General features: G+C 31.9%; 1 protein-coding gene across 2 annotated transcripts in view; it reads right to left on the bottom strand.

Annotated features, from left to right (window-relative positions):
• Positions 1–12580: 12580 nt before the first annotated feature.
• LOC106122417 (lachesin) overlaps positions 12581–18568 on the bottom strand; it is a 34264-nt gene continuing 28276 nt past the window's right edge. For both annotated transcript variants that reach the window (XM_013318362.1, XM_013318363.1), the window contains 5 exons: positions 17450–17639; positions 14662–14793; positions 14183–14311; positions 13425–13595; positions 12581–13244 (listed from right to left, as the gene is read on the bottom strand). In XM_013318362.1, the coding sequence (XP_013173816.1) occupies positions 12874–13244; positions 13425–13595; positions 14183–14311; positions 14662–14793; positions 17450–17639 (993 nt within the window). In that variant the 3' untranslated portion in view covers positions 12581–12873. The remainder of the gene's footprint in view (positions 13245–13424; positions 13596–14182; positions 14312–14661; positions 14794–17449; positions 17640–18568) is intronic.

The raw sequence follows: 18568 nt of genomic DNA, 5'->3' as shown, positions 1-18568 counted from the left end.
AAAAGATTTTAATAATATTTTTGCTTACATTAATTTATTTATTGGCTCCGAGATATTGAACATATTTTACACTTATGATAAACTTTTTACTTTCGTACACGTACAAAAATAAAAATTATAGAAATATACATCAAAAGTGTGTTAATTTAAATATTTCTTTATACAATTACATTATTAGGAGTGTGTTGAACACTAAACAATTATCACTTTATATTTGGTCACGTGTTAATTTACCTACATAGTTATTGTATTCTAGCAGTAACTAAAAAAGCACGTAATTAAAAAAAATCTATTAATAAAAATAACCTATGTCCACCTAACTTTGAACACACAACATTACTTTGTGTAGTTTTCTAACAATCAAAGAATTTTTCAAATAGGTTTAGTGTTAGGTTTAGTAATAGTTTCGGAAAATATTCAATACAAACAAAGAAACAATTAAATAAAAAAAAAATTAAAAGACCACAATTAAATCTATCCTCTTTATAATATTGGTATAGACAATAAAACTAAAATCAATTCCAGATATATTTTACAATAATTTTGATTTAATTTTGTAAATAATTATTACGTATTGAACGCATAAAATTATTTTATAAAATAAAATAACTTCGAAATACATTACATTAAATATTAAATCAATTTATCGTTGGATAGTATTTATAAAATGGTTTCTTTAACAATTAAATATTTAAAAGTAACAAAAACCAGTCGCGTGCAAATATTTAGGGGCTAAGCACAAACGGCTCAATAAAAGGCGGCATGTCCCGTTAGCAAACAAAACTGCTAGTCATTAGACTGAGCGGACGAAAACATTCGGTCCAATTATCTCGGGCGGGGAAAAACTCCCGTCCATTGCCCACCCGCTGCCCGCCCGCTGCCCGGAACCTAATGACGTTGTCAGACGGTACCATCAATCTATTTCCGAAACCCAAAAACCTAATATTGGTCAGTTAAAGTATTTATATGGCACGCTGACAACTCATTTAATACCACAGATTAAAATTAGTTTTGGTACACGCAAAAAAGAGTATCGTAACTTTGTTAGTATAGTTCTAGATTTTCCGCCTAAAACTAATCCTTTAATACTCTGTTGAAGTCTATTGAAAGGTCATTAAAGTATCTTCATACCATGAAATGCCAATATTCAAGAAGCAGGAGGAATCTTATAATCTAGTCACGTATTTATAGCGGAGGCGGCGTGGCTCACTCCTTCACAATATCGTAAGCAGAAAGCCGGCAAAATTGGGGATAGAATGGCGTGCTTTCTATTGAATTTTAACGCCTTTAACGGTTGACAACAAAGATCTATCAATATTTGTTACTAAGATTTTTCTTTTGTGTTGGAGAACAATTAAAAAGTTTACATTTCTTTTGTAGACTTTTCGATGGAATGAAATGTTTAATGTAAAAAACGATTCTTATTAATGATAGATCTATTTGCGACTAATCTTACTAATATAATAAATGAGAACGTTTGGATGGATGGATGGATGGATATATGTTACACGGTATCTTTAGAACGGCTGCTTGTATCTCGCTGAAATTTGGCATAGATGTAGAACATAGACTACTAAGTATTTTTCTAAATCCTTTCGAACGGGATCGCAGGCGACAACTAGAGTTACAGTCGTTTTTTAGTCAAGTTTATCTGTATTCAAAAATACTATTAATATAGGTACATATTATAATGTAAATAACAAGTAAAATGACAATCAAAGTTCTGAACTATTGTGCATTATTTATTATTATGGCTTCCTTTTGTATCGTACAAATGAGTAAATTTATTGAAAATTCAAATTGCGAGAAAATTGAGATCGTTACATTCAACTGATTTAAATTGCTCAAGTATTGGAAAAGAAATTCAATTTTCACCGAAGCACGGAACGGTATGAGTTAAATTATTAAAATTGTGTTTAATGAAACAAAAACCATTTGGATTAAACAATGTTTTATAATTTAAATACATTTAAGACAATATTTCAAAGGTCTAAGAGAAATGTACTTTCGTTTATTAAATTATTTTCCCTTAGAAAAGTAATAACAAACGTAGTATTCAATTACATGTCAAAGATGGCATGAGAATGGCCGACAATGAGCTCAGGGCAAGGAATACGTAGCTATATGAAGCCTCATTTAATTTCGTACTTTTTTCACACTGGCCACATTTTTTCATAATCTCTATAGTATATATAATTTCATCACCATTTGATGTCAAAAGAAAACCGAAGAACGTATTTTTTTTCTAAATTCCAGGGTTATGGATTGCGAAATACTATTCCATTTCTCTTACTTTAAATACAGTAACAACTTCGTGAAATTATTACATTGGTACAAAATACACCTCTTCGTAGAATTATTCACATGCAAGGTAATTACTTCCGCAAAATGCAATGCTTACTGGCAAGCAAACTATTGCAGTAAACAATTTACATATTGCCTAATGTTGAAACATAGAACAACTTTATAATAACTCTTTATTAAAGTTATGAATCAAAAAATGTTCTACTACGTGTGGATTTTAGGTTTAGGTATTGTGATCGGAACGGACGTATTTCAGAACTATTAAACTATATGGGTTTATATCTGATTGTGAAGAGAGAGTGACTTGATTTAAAATGTATAATGATTTTGTCGTTTTGTCTGATTATGTGGCTACTGGAAAATATTCTATACTAAATATACTAGAATATATAATGAGACGTCGGTGGCTAAGTGGTCAAGCACTTGACTTGCAATCTACAGGTCCTGGGTTCGAATCCCGCCATGTACCAATGTGTTTTTCGATTTCCGATTTACATATGTACATTTATCCGACATTCTTACGGTGAAGGAAAGCATCGAGATGCAACCTGCACATATCTGAGAAGAAATTCAAAGATATGTGTGAAGTCAACCAACCCGCACTTGACCAGCGTGGTTGACTATGGCCAAATCACCATTAACATAGGGTAGGCTCCGAGCCCCTCGGTGGGGACGTATAGTGAGCTGATGATGATGAGAACATATTCTCCTCAACTTCGGCAAGGCGTTTTCTTAAAAAAGATATTAATTTATTATGATAATGGCATCGCAGTAAAATATTTTGTATCGAAATGTTTAGAATATCTAAATATGGGATTTAAAATAAATTGCTATCTATTATTAAGCAGAAAATGTGAAAATATAAAAAAAGTTTGGGTATTGGTAATGATACGATAATTTGATTGTCCATTGTGTATTTTCGGGGTCGGTCTCGTTCATGATCCCGTTGAAAATATGTATTATTAGAGGTAAATAGCCTAAAGGTATTTCACCAATCATTTTATGCAAAAGAATTTCATAGACAGGGATTTTGTAATAAATTTTATATTATTGTAAATATATTTATGATTAAAATATTGTATTATACTATTATTGATGATATAAATTTATAATTTATCCTCACATTTGATTTCCTTTAGCTTTGCATTAATGGAATTTATTGGTTTTGTTGAAATTATGCATTCAACGCCTTGCGTTTAGCTCTGTTGACTGCATCTGTGCGTAGATAGCAATGCAGCGACCATTTTTTTTTGTTCTTAATGGCGGCAATACATGCAATGATAATATTTGAAATGTCAGAAAAAAGTATCGTGAATTGTAAATAAATTCTTTTGTTACATTTGTTATTTTCTATATCAGATTATTTTCGTTTTTTTTAAATATGGAATCACTCGCATGACTGTACTTTTTAATTTGTGTTAAGCAAACCAGTAATCTTTGTGTCCTTGGCTTAGCTGCAAACACGTTTGGATAATGAACATCCGTCCCTCGTGAGCCAGCCATCACTTTTTGGAACGAAACGTTTTTGCTAAAGAGGGATTAGTATACCCTCCTCATGCACGATTTTCCTGAGATGCTTTATCATTGGGCTTTCCTACTAACATGAGGTTAACTTGTAATCTTAGCTTTATTTGGTCGCTGTACCATCTTAATACGCGGATTAATAAAGATGCGCTCGTATGTCCTTCCTTTTTTCGCTGCAAAAATGTTTCTAAATTAAAAAAGAAAGGTTTGAATTTTAAAAGACTTTCACGACATAGCATTAAAGGTTGAAGTAATGACATTTAAAAAGAAATTTGAATCATGCCAATATTATAAATGCGAATGTTTGAATGGATGGATTTTTGTTACTACGTATATCCAAAACGGGTCTCAATAAAATTAGGAATAGAATTAGAAGTTAGTCTAGAAGAAAACATAGACCACTTACTTAACTTTTTTTTAATTCGGCGCGGGAGAAGTCCCGGGAAAAAGCTGGTTCTAAGATAAATGCAAAACTATGCATACACTTTGTAATCATACGTTGGTTCTCTTTATGTAAAAATATATAATACTGTGAAAAACGTCAAGTCAATTTGCGAGCATTTGTCTGGCCGCCTTTATTTGCCGGTCGAGTGGTCCCGGAGGCCGCTGAGCAGGCACGGTAAATCGGCTTACGTTTTTTTCCAAAGGTCTCCTGTGTTTGGCGGTTCTCGCATCACTGGAACACTTACAGCATAAAAAACTATTCCAATATACCCTCGTACTCTCGTTCAGGAACGGTTACTTCTACTTATATGTACATACTTCTTTGTGAACTTGTAACTCCAGAAATAAAGGCGTATATTCACAGTAGGTCAAGCACCAATATCCCGACTGTATAGGCTTCGGAGAGCGAAATATAAGAATGCTTATACAGAGATTAAGTTTGCTTATTTCTCTTCCTATATTCAAATATTTTTTTTAACTTTTTTTTTAAAGTCATAAATGATTTTGAGTACTGTTTCATCAGCGTGATACAGCAAGACATCAACTAGTGGATGTAGGTATATCATGCTGTAAATTCGGTGGAAGGATCGGTTCCATTCCGGACTTAAACAACGTAGAACCGATATATTGAAAAAGTCGGTCTGACCTGAGCAAGCCAACCTCTATACGCTGAGTCATCCTTTACGAGATCGCCATTTTAGAACCTTTTGAGAAACTTCGAACCCTACTAACAATATGTTACATTCAATAATGTACTTATAAAATATGTATAATGATGAAGAGACATGTAATTATAATAATTGGTTTACATTTGACTTTCATAAAATTCTTTAATAGAACTTGAGTCAACGCTTTTTTCTATTAACAGAGCAATACGATTGATGAAAACATAAAAATCAATCGTGAATGTGTTTGTAAATGCAAAACTGATACTGATTCGCGTCACGTAGCATTCGAGACTATCGTAGTTTTCAATCCGAACTCGAAACTAGAAGATTTGTCACGTACACAGCGACTTTTATAAAAGAACCCTATCATTTCGTCACCCTTTGTTGAAAGCTACTCGTTTTAATACTCCGTTTAAAAGGTTTATTTTATTATTTTATCATCTAACTAGCTGTCGCCCGTGTGTTTGATCTCGCGGAATTAAAAAAAAACTTTATAAGTAGCCTAATATATTTCCAGACTATGTTCTATGTCCCTTCAGTTGTTCTCGAGAAGCCTTCTAACATACATCCATCCATCCATCTAAACATTCGCATTTATAATATTAATAAGATGTTTAACCATATATAATAACAACTTCATTATGTGAAAATAACGAATTAGTAGGTTACAAACATCTATTATTTCACTTAATACCATGTCTAGACTTAAACCTACATCATTAGTCTTAAAAAAAAACGATTTTATTTTATTTTTAAGTAATACAATTCTTGTACTTCAACTACAATATAATCTTGTACTTGTATAATTCATATTTTTAAATAAAACTTTGAAATTATTTTCAACCAATGATTTAAACCGATCCGTTTCCGTACTATGTGACCAAGTATGAAATACTTGGGCGATGATCAATGAGCTATTCGATCTCAATCCATCATGTGGGTACGCTTATAGCGATCCAAATCAGACTTAGTCTACGATCTAACTGCTTAAAACCACAATACTTAAATCTAATGAAATTGCGTCTATATCAAAATGTTATCATTATAAAGAAGGTCAATATGTCATTCTGTAGAAAAGTCCCCACAGTGCAAGTTGGTAGGTGATACTTTACCCGGATTAAAGTTATAGCTGAACGGCAAACTGAATACAAAATGCAAAAGCTTTCAAGCTTTTATACTTTTTCATAGTTTTCTTGCTTACTTAGAAAATATAGTGGGAATTATTTTAGTTACAGATTTTTTTTAGTAATAACATTCAAAAGATTTTATCAATAATCACTTTTAGCTTTGAGTTTTTAAATCGTAGCCATTGTAAGTAATAAGATCTAATATTATACGCAAGTATTAACTAAATCGACTCATCCGTTGTTGAAATCTTACTAATATTACAAACGCGAAAGCTTGGATGTATAGATGGATGGATGGATGTATTTTAGATGGTTAGAACTGTTCAACGGATCTCGCTGAAGTTTGGCACAGATGTAAAACGGTGTAGAAGACCACAACAGCAACAATTGAGTTTTTTTTATTTCACGCCGTAAAGTCATAAAAATAGTACTCATATGGAATGATGGCGCTTTAGTAGTAGAAATTAGACAATGGTTACATTGTCTAATTTCTCCTATAACAAAAGCGCTCTGGACCAATGTCAGATTACTGACTATATTTTAAAGACTATTTTGCTAAAAGTCGTGAACATTTACTGTCCTTACTTGCTCTATTTAGTTTAATAGCTGCTGTTCAAAGTAATGCTGGTTAGTAGGAACACTAAAATAAATACACCAGTTTAGAAAAATTATATTGTAAATTGTTTATTCGCTTTTGATTATTTAGATGGAATTTTAAACGTTAACCATGTGCTTGTCGGACTTTAAGTTGTCATTCGGTTATTTTTCAGTTAGAACCGTAACTATGTTGGAAAACGTAAACCCAAAACCACAAAAGTAATTTAATACCACAAAAACTTAATCCTTTCGACGAAGATTTTTACGTTTAATTGTTGCATTCACGTTAAAATAATTAAACTAAAAATATTAATCTTAAAAGTTCAGTACAAAAGATGTTAATTAAAAATTTAAATTTAACTTGCTAACAATTTCTGCTTAATAAAATAACGGACGGAAGTCTTTATTACAACAAAGCAAGCTAGAATAGAAATTAATATCAAAAGCGGAAGTCATAAAAATCCTTTCTTTGTAGGAAAATGAAACTTGCAAAAACGAATACGACATTTCCTGAGAACAGTATTACTACTGAATTTTACCTGACTTATAGCATATAGAATACGCGGTTTTATGAAAAGTTTAATCTCTAACTTCTCGTAGCTTGGTTATTGATATGTCCCTTTGAAATATTAAGGATATCAAATAGCTAAGCGTATAGATGAACTGAATTCAGTGATTCGATTCTTCATCGTCTGCCAAATAGACGAACCACAATAAATGTTTATTGTCCTGAAATAATTCAAGTGAGAAACGGTATAAAGAGAAAAGAATGGGGCTTTCGGAAGGGACCATGACAAAAGCGATCCTTCTTCGGACCACCAGCCGTGACGGCGCTTACATTAAGGTTATCGTCATCCGCCAAACCGAACACAAAGCCCCGCAAAGAGCTATGTGATTCATGGTTCCAACTCACTATCGTAACCTAATTGTTTACCACGATACATTTTATAGAAGAAAACTTTAGAAAAACTGCACATTCTACAATTTATCTAAGCAATCATAATAAATCAACATAAAATAAAATACATGTTTATATATTATATACTTAGTCCCATAATAACTTTAACTGATAATATGCAAAATCGATCTTTATTCATTGCAAATCTGTAGTTTCACTAATTTATCGAAATAAGGTTAGTAGACACATTTTTAATCGTACTCTTTATAATATTGTTTAGTTAATTTAAACAAATCTTTCAAATTAATGTAAAAGAAAAGTTTAAACATTTCATTGTTGCTAAGACGTATAAAAGTCCGAGACAAATCGAGGTCGCGGACACCACCTTATCTCGAAAGCGTCGCATTTATCCCGGGGTGAAACATTATCGGGCTCTTGTAACTACCGGGATCGATTTTCTGCAACTTCATATAATTTTGTATTAAACATTTCATTTTAAATCAAAATGCAATATACATATTATCCATGTAAACAGTGGTATTAGCACTGAGCTTAGTTAATTTAAGAAACTAAACACGAGTTAAAACTTTAGTCCATTCAGAGTTTAGGTAGTTTAAAGTTTACCAACCACAGTCGTACCTATTTTCTTTTTAAAACTTAATAACTCGTTGCGCATGTAAATTAACGTCTTCCGTCCGTGCTCAAAGAAATATAACTTAACTATATATATGGAGAGATTACGTCTAATCTTAAACTAGATTTGACACGATCCTGTCACATTTATCGCGCTTCTGCAACCATACATCTACGCATACATATACTTCGATTACGGTTAATAACAATGTTTCTTATTTTAAATAATATTCAATACAAACTTTAATCACTTGGGTACGTAATATATTTAAAAGCATTTCTTATTTAAATTTCATAACGTAGCCTTTAATAAGCGACGGTAATGTAAAGCGAACCACTAATAGGGGCATCTCATTTTTCTAAGTTAACCGAGTATTCCTACGTACGGCGTATATTGCAATAAATTTTCATATCGTCGAGGTGAAGCAATATTACGTAGTAAGTGTATTATATTTCATGTCTGCGGCCGCGCCACCACCTACCTATTCGATAGCAGTAATTTTGCATTTCCATTGCATTCAACGGTAAAATGCCAATGGAATGAATAACAGAATAGAACATTCGTATCAAAATTGTGCTTATAATTTCGAATAAGACTTTAAGCACGTACTTTTCAGGTTATTAAATAAACACCAAATAAAATAAGCGTGTGACTATCTTAGAGTGAAGGTTTATACTATTCAACAATCCTGGATTAAAAATATAGATTAGGTTTATGGTTACAATAATATGAACATTACCTATTATAATAGAATAATAAATTATAAAAATAATTTAACAAAATCGTTTAAAGTTTGTATACTAACCGTGGGTTTCTGAGACCAAAATCTTAGTTTAAAACATATGGTTATCACTCTTTTGGAAAAGGTGATCTACAGAGATTTTGGTGTCAAAAATCCCCGGTTAGTTCGATTACCATTGTAATTACATTTGGTGATATTTCATTCACTTTACACTTTTTTATTATCAGCAAAAATAAATTGTAATAAGAACTTAAAAGGGTAGTTGGATTAATAATTGTTAGAGAAGTAAATCTCACTAGTCGCAACTCCGAGTCAGTAAACAGTGCGGGATGATTCCCCCTCGTTTTAATATCATGCAACGACCTAGGTAAGGGTTTAATCTAAGGGTGCATTTGTTAATCATATTTGCACTGTACTCATAGCGAATAAACGTAAAAAAATCTAGGTATTTGAAAAAAAAACTTTAACCAATAATTTTAACTAACTTTAAAAAAAATAGGTTAATAATTATGAATCTAAAAATGTGTTGTCAAAGTTTTGACGTGAAAAATGCATTATTTTTAGATATCGGTTCATTGCTATGAAATCAAGCTTTAACTTTCTAATTCGGATAAAACGTTTCCGTTTTTAAATTCTATTTCCAGATGATTTTAAATATAGCGAAGTTACTGTGACATTCTAAAATATTATGACATTGCATTTCCAGCTAAGCAGCAAACTGGAAATAACTTGGATCTGCCATACAAAGAAAGTTAGTTCTTACTGAATCATATTTTATTAATTAACGCTTTAATAATCGAAGCGTCAACAGCCTAATGGTTAAGGGTACGGATTTCCGATGACGTGGTCGGTGTTTCGAATCCCGCTATTCTACTATAATCGTAAACCATGTCCTAGCACAAGCAAAGACCTTAGTAGGAATGGTACAAGAAATACTAGTAAATTTACAAAAATTTGCTAATATTTAAAAAAATAAATGCCAATTTCGGTTAGGACCGGGGTCGTCTGGAGGTCCTGGGTTAAAAGAGACTCTAGATGTATGTGGTTGGTTTAACATGAAAATTTCAACTCGCAACGATCACTGAACATCTTTTAATAACATACAGAAATTTAAGATACAGCTTTACTATAGTCCGATGTGTAAGAAAACAACGTTTGTTTTTTTTATAAATAATTCCCTTAACCATCGTAACTCGAAGTCTTGAGAAATTTTAATTTGTTTCCACTTCAACGTCGGATTTTCTACTCATTTATTTAAGTAGAGCGCGAGCTTTCGAAAACTGCAATCCATTATATGCGAGCTTACAAATAACTTGCAGCTCGATTGTGTAAGCGACTGATATATTTCAGAGTTTTAGAGACGATTGCCGGAATATTGGTTACACGAATCTCTGTCAGATTTTTGTATAAATTACTATTAAACAAAGTCACTCAATCTATACTATTCGATATTCGATAAACCAACGATGTATTTGACATACTATACTTACGCATTTGTAATAATATTTGGAGTAAGTTAAAAATGCTGATTGATTGGTTTTATTCTGCATCACTTTTGGACAAATTCGTATTTCATAATTGTGACATCTCGCGTCATTTCCTTATACAATTCTTACTGACAGGTGACTTACTGCATTTTTTGCTGTCCTGTTTTTGATAGTCACTGTCCAAAATACTCCTGTTATCTTACACAACATCTTGGTTCATATCTTAGAATAGAAAGGAATAATAATTTATAATAGAACCTGTTTACTCCTTTACATGGCTAGGATCTAGAACCTATTTTAGTGATTCATATAAGTACTTACTGTTTTGACCCTATGAAAGTCAGTCTTACATCGAAGTCAGTCCTTAGTTCATTAAATACTCGTTACTTGCATGATCTTGATAACAACAAGGTCCTCATATTTATTTTAATAGAAGGAATTTAAGGAAAGGATTCATTAGGTTTCTATTAACAAGTTAATAGTAAAAAAAATTATAATCTTACTTTTTCTTTTATGTATGAATGAATGTTTGTTAGAAGGTATCTCCTGAAGGGCTGCATGTTCTCGCTGAAATTTGACATAGATGTAGAGCATATCCTGAAAAAACACAGAGACTACTTATTATTTTTTTGGTCGCGTGTATGGAGTTGTAGGCAACATCTAGGGTTCAATAAATATTAAGCATTTGCCTTATTTGAAGCAATATGTCTTCTACATTCTCTACATTTCTTTCATTGCTATACGATATTGGTGTGAGTTGTTTTGTATAAGGAACATGCAAGTTGTTTATTTTATTTCTGTATTAAATCTAAAACTACTAGAAATCGGGATGTAAAATATGTCAAGGTGGTTTATTGCAGTTTTTATTTTAAAATATCATAAAATGATATCAACATCTTAAGAGTAACATTGATAAATAGAACAATACATGCTATTAATGTATCAACTTCATACTAAAAATATTTACATACTACTATTGTCAAAATTATTGTCATTTATAAGTATATTATTATAATAGTTTGATTATGTTACTTGTATATAAGAAAATAATAAATAAAAAAAGCAGGAAAATTACAATTGCTGTAAAATAATAAACTTTTCTTAAATTAATTCTAAAATTATATAAAAATTATAATTCAATGTATACAATAGCAAATTAAATGTAAAAGCATATTAAATATAGTTTAAATACATACATAAATTATATAACTGCATCTTGTTTGAACGTTTGATAAAAACGGTATGGATACAATACCTTAAATATAAATACGAATACGACTATTTCGACTATAAATTCTTTTCTTTCCTTAAAAAATATGTACGTATTATCTACAATGTATTTGAAGTCCAAAAAAACTCCTTTCGTTCGCTAATTTTTATACATTCATTACGTAAGCCGAATACATAACTTTACAACTATCCGGAAGACAAATTTATTATGTTATACTTTAAAATTTACAGTCCAAATATAAGTAATTTTATAAGTTTTTTAATATTCAATCAATAGTATATTGAAATAGAAATTGCGTTATACATAATACGTTATTGTCATTTGTTAATTAATTAAACGATTACATGTCTCAATACAAGGACAATTAAAATATTTCTCAAATGCGTACATATATGCTTAATTTTCTCGCCTGAAACGCCTCTCAAGAGAGAGAGAGAGAGAGAGAGAGGTAGAGATACCTTGCTTGTATCCCACAAGGTGGTGGGGTAGCTTTCCTAATCCGTCTCTTCCACTTCGCTCTTTCTATGACATCTTCTAAGACTTTCCAGTCACTCGTGTCTTTTTTTTATCGCTTAAAACTAATATCTAAAATTCCATTATAATGTATATAGTAAAAATTAATGACTTAATCATTATAAAGTATATATTTATTACCCTAAAGTATATATTTTATTGTCGTTATTTCTATTTATTACACAGGGTGGTTTTATTGTTCCTTTAATCACGCAAGAATATTACATACAGTATATTAATGTCATATGGCTCTAAATAACATAAAAAATAAACATCTAAATAGGTTTTTATAACTAAAAATATATTAACTAAAGAACATCCTAACACAAAAAATATCATGACTTTTACATTAATTTAACTAAAATTTTATAAAACTTACATCCTTGTAAAAAATCTTATCAAATCCGGAATGATATGGCAATATTGATATTTATTTATTCATGATAAATTTTCATCATGAAATTCAAGTCTATTATTGTCTTTTATTTTTATTGTCTTATTTGGCTTAAAATTATTCTAAATCTGAAGTCTAGCTTCGTAACTTCAAACTTTAATAAATGCACGTAACATTTCAACATTAAAACGTATTTAAAAATTGTTTACAACAATCTCAAAATATCACTTACGATCTAAAAAAAATTTAACAGCCATTTTTATATCACTACCTAAACTGTTACAATACGATGTATTGTATATAGAAATATTTATATAACAATATGAATTGCGCAGTAGGTAATGAAGATTGTAAGAGAGGGTGTAGTAAAAGGGCTTCTGTTGTAGACAACGAAGTGACGCGGTGGACCGGAGGGTCGAACTTTTTGCCTCTCCGTACGCTGCGCATATTCATTGTGTGAATTATTAGCTCCGTATGTATTTATGTTGTAAAAGTTGAGAGCATTGTTGAGCTCAGCTTGACGTAGGTCAGCGTCTAAAGCGTTGTGATTGGTGCGATCTGGTTGCTTCTTGAGATGTTTCTTCGGTGGTCGTGTTGTTGTTGAGGTGGGACGAGGTGTGGTCGTTGTAGTTGTAGTTGTTGTTGTTGTTGTAGTAGTCGTTGTAGTCTTCTGTGGTGTTTCTGTTGAATAAAAGAAAACATTCGTCAAAACAAAATTTAATGATCTACGATATTTTGAAACTTTTGTTTTTAAAGGAATAATTTTAAAAAATGTTTGGTTTGTTAAAATATGATTTAAGTTACTTAAAATTAATGTTAAATTAATAGGTTAAAAGTTAGTATGAAAATAGAATTTAATACCTTTCAGATTTATTGTGCCTTCCGCTTTTCCATATCCGTTGATCGCTGCACACGTGTATTCTCCGAAGTCCATCTTCTTTAGGCGCGTAATGGTCAAGTTCATTCGTATTCCGTATTCGCTCACGACCTCCTCGGATATTATATATTTAGAGCTATTCAGTAACTTTCCACCTATGACCAAAAAAAACAATAATGTTAGCACATTATTTGAAGACGCGAAGTATAGTAAAAGTTCTAAAAAATGATTTACGTTTGATGTTATTGGCACATTTTGTCATTCAATGCAATTACTTAAGCAGTTGTTTAATGTAGAAAAAACTCCCCTTAGTGATGTTTTAACAACCTTAATTATTATTATTAAAGAATGTTGTAAATAAATAAATTGAAATCACGTGACTCATTAAATTGTACGGTTTGAGTTGAGCCCTGAAGATCTTGTTCAACCTTTAAATGTCAATATTTGTGTCACAAAACACGAGCACGCACTTCACGTGTGAAGAACGAAAATAAACATATAAAAATTCAATCTACTAAATTCTCATTTCACGTATTACCTATTCTACATTTACCAGGATTTTATATAAAATGTTATTTAATTTATAAATTAATTATTTTTAAAATACAATTTCGCGAGTGTTTAAAACTATTATACGCAATAACCACTTTACCCCTTTTTGTTTGTAATTTAGATTTGACTGACTTATGTCCTACTGACAGGAGGGTTTCACGAGATCTAAGGTTGAATTACTTCAACATACCAGATTGTGACTTTCCTTTCTGCCATGTGGTGAGTGCCCTGGGCGAGGCTTCCACGTAGCATTGCAAAGTGACCTGCATGTCTGTTGCTCGCAGAACCACGGGGCTCGCCACGCGGATCACAGGTGGAACTTTACATTAATAACGTTATTAATTATTTAAATTTTAATATTATATTTAAAGATTGTAGTGACAAAAGTCGACCGTAGTTTTTATTCTTGTATAAAACTTTTTTGCGACACACTATTTCACATTTGTAACTAATTTTGCATTGATGAGTTACGCGAATAATTAAAGATGTAAAATTAACAACAACAACAAAATTAACAGTTCTAATAAAATTGTAAACCGTTAATTATATGATATAGTTTGCTGCACTGACTGCCAACTTCCAATAGTTAGAGGTGCACGTCAAGAAGATGAAATGGTACATAACATGAAATACTCAAACGATTACAATATTGAAATCCTAAATACTTACATAGAACTGTGACTTCGTATCGTCGGCTTTTAGTTGGAGGGATACCATTAGCAGCGATGCACAAATACGTTCCCATATCCTCTCGCCGTAGACCCTTCAGCACCAGCGTAGACCCAACGTAGCTGTATACCACTACATTACATAAAAATATTAAATTAATAAAAAATAAATTTATTTATTTCTGCGATACAAAATCCAAAAAAGAAACTGGCCACTAGTAATTCTGAATAAAATGGATTTTGACTCAATCGTTTTACAATTGACATAAAAGCAATTGTTACCAATAGATCATAATCCGTAGGCTTAAATATTACGAATAATATTTTCGTCCCACACGATCTTAATAATTTGCACAATATTTTTCATGCATGACATTGATTTCAGTTTCATTCTTTAAAGACTTCAAAGTGAAATGCTTATATTTTGTTTTTAAATCAGGTTACATATAAGTAAGATTAAGCTCTCCAGTACGACGTAGGTGGTACTTAACAACACTATTTTAATGAAAATATTTCTGCAGCTAATTGCAAAAAAAAATAACTTTCAAAATCACCGTAACTCAGTAAACGTATCGACATTTACCTACTTAATTAACTCGGCGCTGCTAATCTCAGTAGCAGTTTAATCAAAACATTTCGAAGGCATTTGTGAGTTTAACGGTTTGCTGTCAAATTAAATTTAAATGGTAGCAATTTATAACTTTATTATAGCACACGACCTCCCGGAATCCTAAATCTCGGTCGCTCGCATAAAACACAGCTACGTACATACTGCGAGTACTTACCGCGTATTATATAGTAAGCGGCCTCTTGTATGGAATTGTATTTTATTAACGGGTTATAAAGTCGGCGTGCGACAGTCCGTTGCCAACTTGTTAAACCAGACGACACATTCAGACCAGAAATCCGGCTTTGTTATCGTTTGCAAACTTTTTCTGCTTAATTACGTTTGGGATTGATTCCAGTACATAGCTATGCGGCCTAGGGGCTTCACAATCTAGATTTAATACCTTATATTTTCAGATCAATTCCAGATTTATTTTTTACTAGCGATCTTCCGTGACTTCGTCAGCGTAGAATTAAAAAAAGCAGCCTATGACATGCCTGCCTATATCAGCTACTTTCTTGTCAAAGGACCGTCAAAATTGTCCCAGCCGTGCCGGAGAGTACACGGGACAGACAAATAGACAAAAATTTTAATCATTGGTTTTTGGTTATCGGTCACACAAGTACATAATGTGAACGATTTTTTACCCTCATTTTTTTATTACCTAGTCTAATTCTAGTTACTGATGTTACTGCGGTTTTCAATATAAATATAATACTGAAGTATGAAAGGGGAATGTAGCAAATTAGAGTTTGGCATATATGCACTACACTTCCTACACAACACTACACACTATAATAAAGAAAACTTCCGATGAAAGAGTTTCTTTGTACACTCTATATTCGCATTCTTTATAACTTTGTTCCGATTACTCGACGTCGCTTCGCTGTAGAAAATCAAAAGATAATTGCCAATATCTATCACACTCAAAAATTATAGTTACTCGGAACCTGAATAGCAATTCCAAATATAAACTCTAAATGATACTGAGTCCTTCGCGTTTTATTTCGTACGAGGTTCATTTTATTATCTAAATTAAAAGATTAAAACAAAAAGAGGTCAAATACGCCTGGCATTAATTTCGAAGGTTTCTAAACAGTTATGCAAATGCCATTTTGTACCTAATTGTATATTCATTAAGTTTCATTTTAGATTAAACGTTGTCCGTAAAATACAAACACACGTGTGTTTAAATGACTAGTTACATAATCGTTTAAACCTCCCGTCTCCTCTATTCGTAAAGGGTATCTCGACCAAACAATAAAAGGTAGCAATCTTGTAGAGCCGATTTTCCATTAGTTGTTCATTTAATTTCCTGACCGAAATCCGGATTGCTTCATTTTGTTTAAGCAGTAATTGGGTTCTTAAGAATTTTTTTTTCAACGGAAATGAATTTCGGTCGTTTAGAGACTTGGTAAATTAAAAAATGTCGACAGTAAGTTTTATCTTAAATAAGAAAATGTATAAAAGATGTTCGCTTAAGTATGACATGAAAGCGACTTATAAATGTGAAAACATTAAACGGTACATTAATCAACAATAACAAATGTCGAATAAAATGTACAATATGTCATAATACATAAGTATGGTAAATTACTTTGCAAACGTTTTCTCATCACATTTCATTTTCTATTCCGCGAGAGTAATTTGGCTAAGATCGTGGATTATTTATTTTGTATATTCAGTACTCTTTCCAATATCTTGAGGCAATATTCTAATAAATCCCATAAAACTCCAATGTTTTAACCGCGCGGGCACCTGCGCCCGCTGTGGGCGGCTTTGAATGTAAAATTAGTCTTGTTTCTTTTTACCACTTAGAAGTCTCTTCGTTGTGAATGGATTTCAAAGGAAAATTGACGTTTTTATCCCGTTTTTACGATGCACATCAGTTACTTTATATCTAAATGGATGAAGGTTTTATCAATTAATTGATGTGCTTGAATTGAAACACTCTGTTTTATTTATGTTTAGTTTCGCGTATTTAATGTATACTGAAATAATTGAAATTATTTGTATAGGATACTGAATTAAAATGCTTTTTCTAAACAAATATAGCTTTTAAATAAAATACTTTTTCTGCTTTAAAAAAATAATATTCAATTTTTAGCTATACATAAATATATATATATAATATTTCCTAGAAAGAACCTTACCAGAAATAATAGCAATTGCTTATACTAACCTTTGTTTTCCTTGCTATCTTCATCGCGGAATACTATGTTTCGACCTTCGTTCCTCTTCCACGAGATTGTGGGGGCGGGAACTCCTGTGGCGGTGCAACGTAACGCCACACTACCGCCCTCTGGTGCACTGGCCTCGGAACCGTCGTCGTCAGCTATGTCAGGCGGTATCACCACAGACAAGTGACCCATCTAGAAGTAAAACATCATTTATTTGACGTTTCAATGAACATTTGTTAGAACTGACTGATTTGATAATGATTTAAACAAAATTCTTTGCCCGTTGTTAAAAAATATCAGTTTTAATTTACAGTCCTTTATAATTAAGGTTTGTAAAAGTAGATGCTCCGGTAAGGTCAGGGCGATGTTGATGACAATCATTTACATTTGTAATGAGAAATCAAATGATCTGTAATCAATTATGAAGTCAATGACCCGCTAAATGTTTAAATGCAGTAGAAATCACGACTCGATTTCGATTCGAATCAAAGACATTAGGTCGTTACTGCACGTCAGGATGCCGTTAGACAAAGGAAAACATTCTCTTTTAAGAATCCGACCGTCTCGGAATAGCTAACTTTGCTTTTAACGATGGCTATTTTATTGCAATCAACGTCTTTGAAATAATTACCTCTACTTTAAAGACTACAATCACTTTTGCCATTTAAAAAAAAACCTCAATCCTTCTTTAGGAATTAGTAAAAGACAATGAATATATTTTTATAATTAAATTCTAACACAGCCGTATTGAGAAATGACGATCTGTACGTGTATCTTTATGTATTTTAATTTATTCAAACTTTCGTGAGACATTATACTAAACTGATATATAAACACGGCTAAACACTCACGTCTATACGTCCGGTGGCGGCACCGACTAGTTTCGAGCCCATCGGGGGCCCTTCATCAGGATGAGTGGTACTGGTTTTATTTCGCGGACGCGGCCCGTCGCTCACTAGTCGGTGCCGCCACCGGACGTATATACGTGAGTGTTTAGCCGTGTTTATATATCAGTTTAGTATTTTAATTTGTTAGTAAAACGCTTGGTCATCTGACTAGGGTGTCGAAGTGACCTGAAGTGGCACTATGCTCATCTATACATTTAAAATTCTAGAATTTCA

This window comes from Papilio xuthus, unplaced genomic scaffold, assembly GCF_000836235.2.
Source record: "Papilio xuthus unplaced genomic scaffold, Pxut_1.1 DF826923.1, whole genome shotgun sequence".
NCBI classification, from domain to species: Eukaryota; Metazoa; Arthropoda; class Insecta; order Lepidoptera; family Papilionidae; genus Papilio; species Papilio xuthus.
Note: the sequence above shows the minus strand (reverse complement) of the source record. Positions and strands in the feature narration are given on the sequence as shown.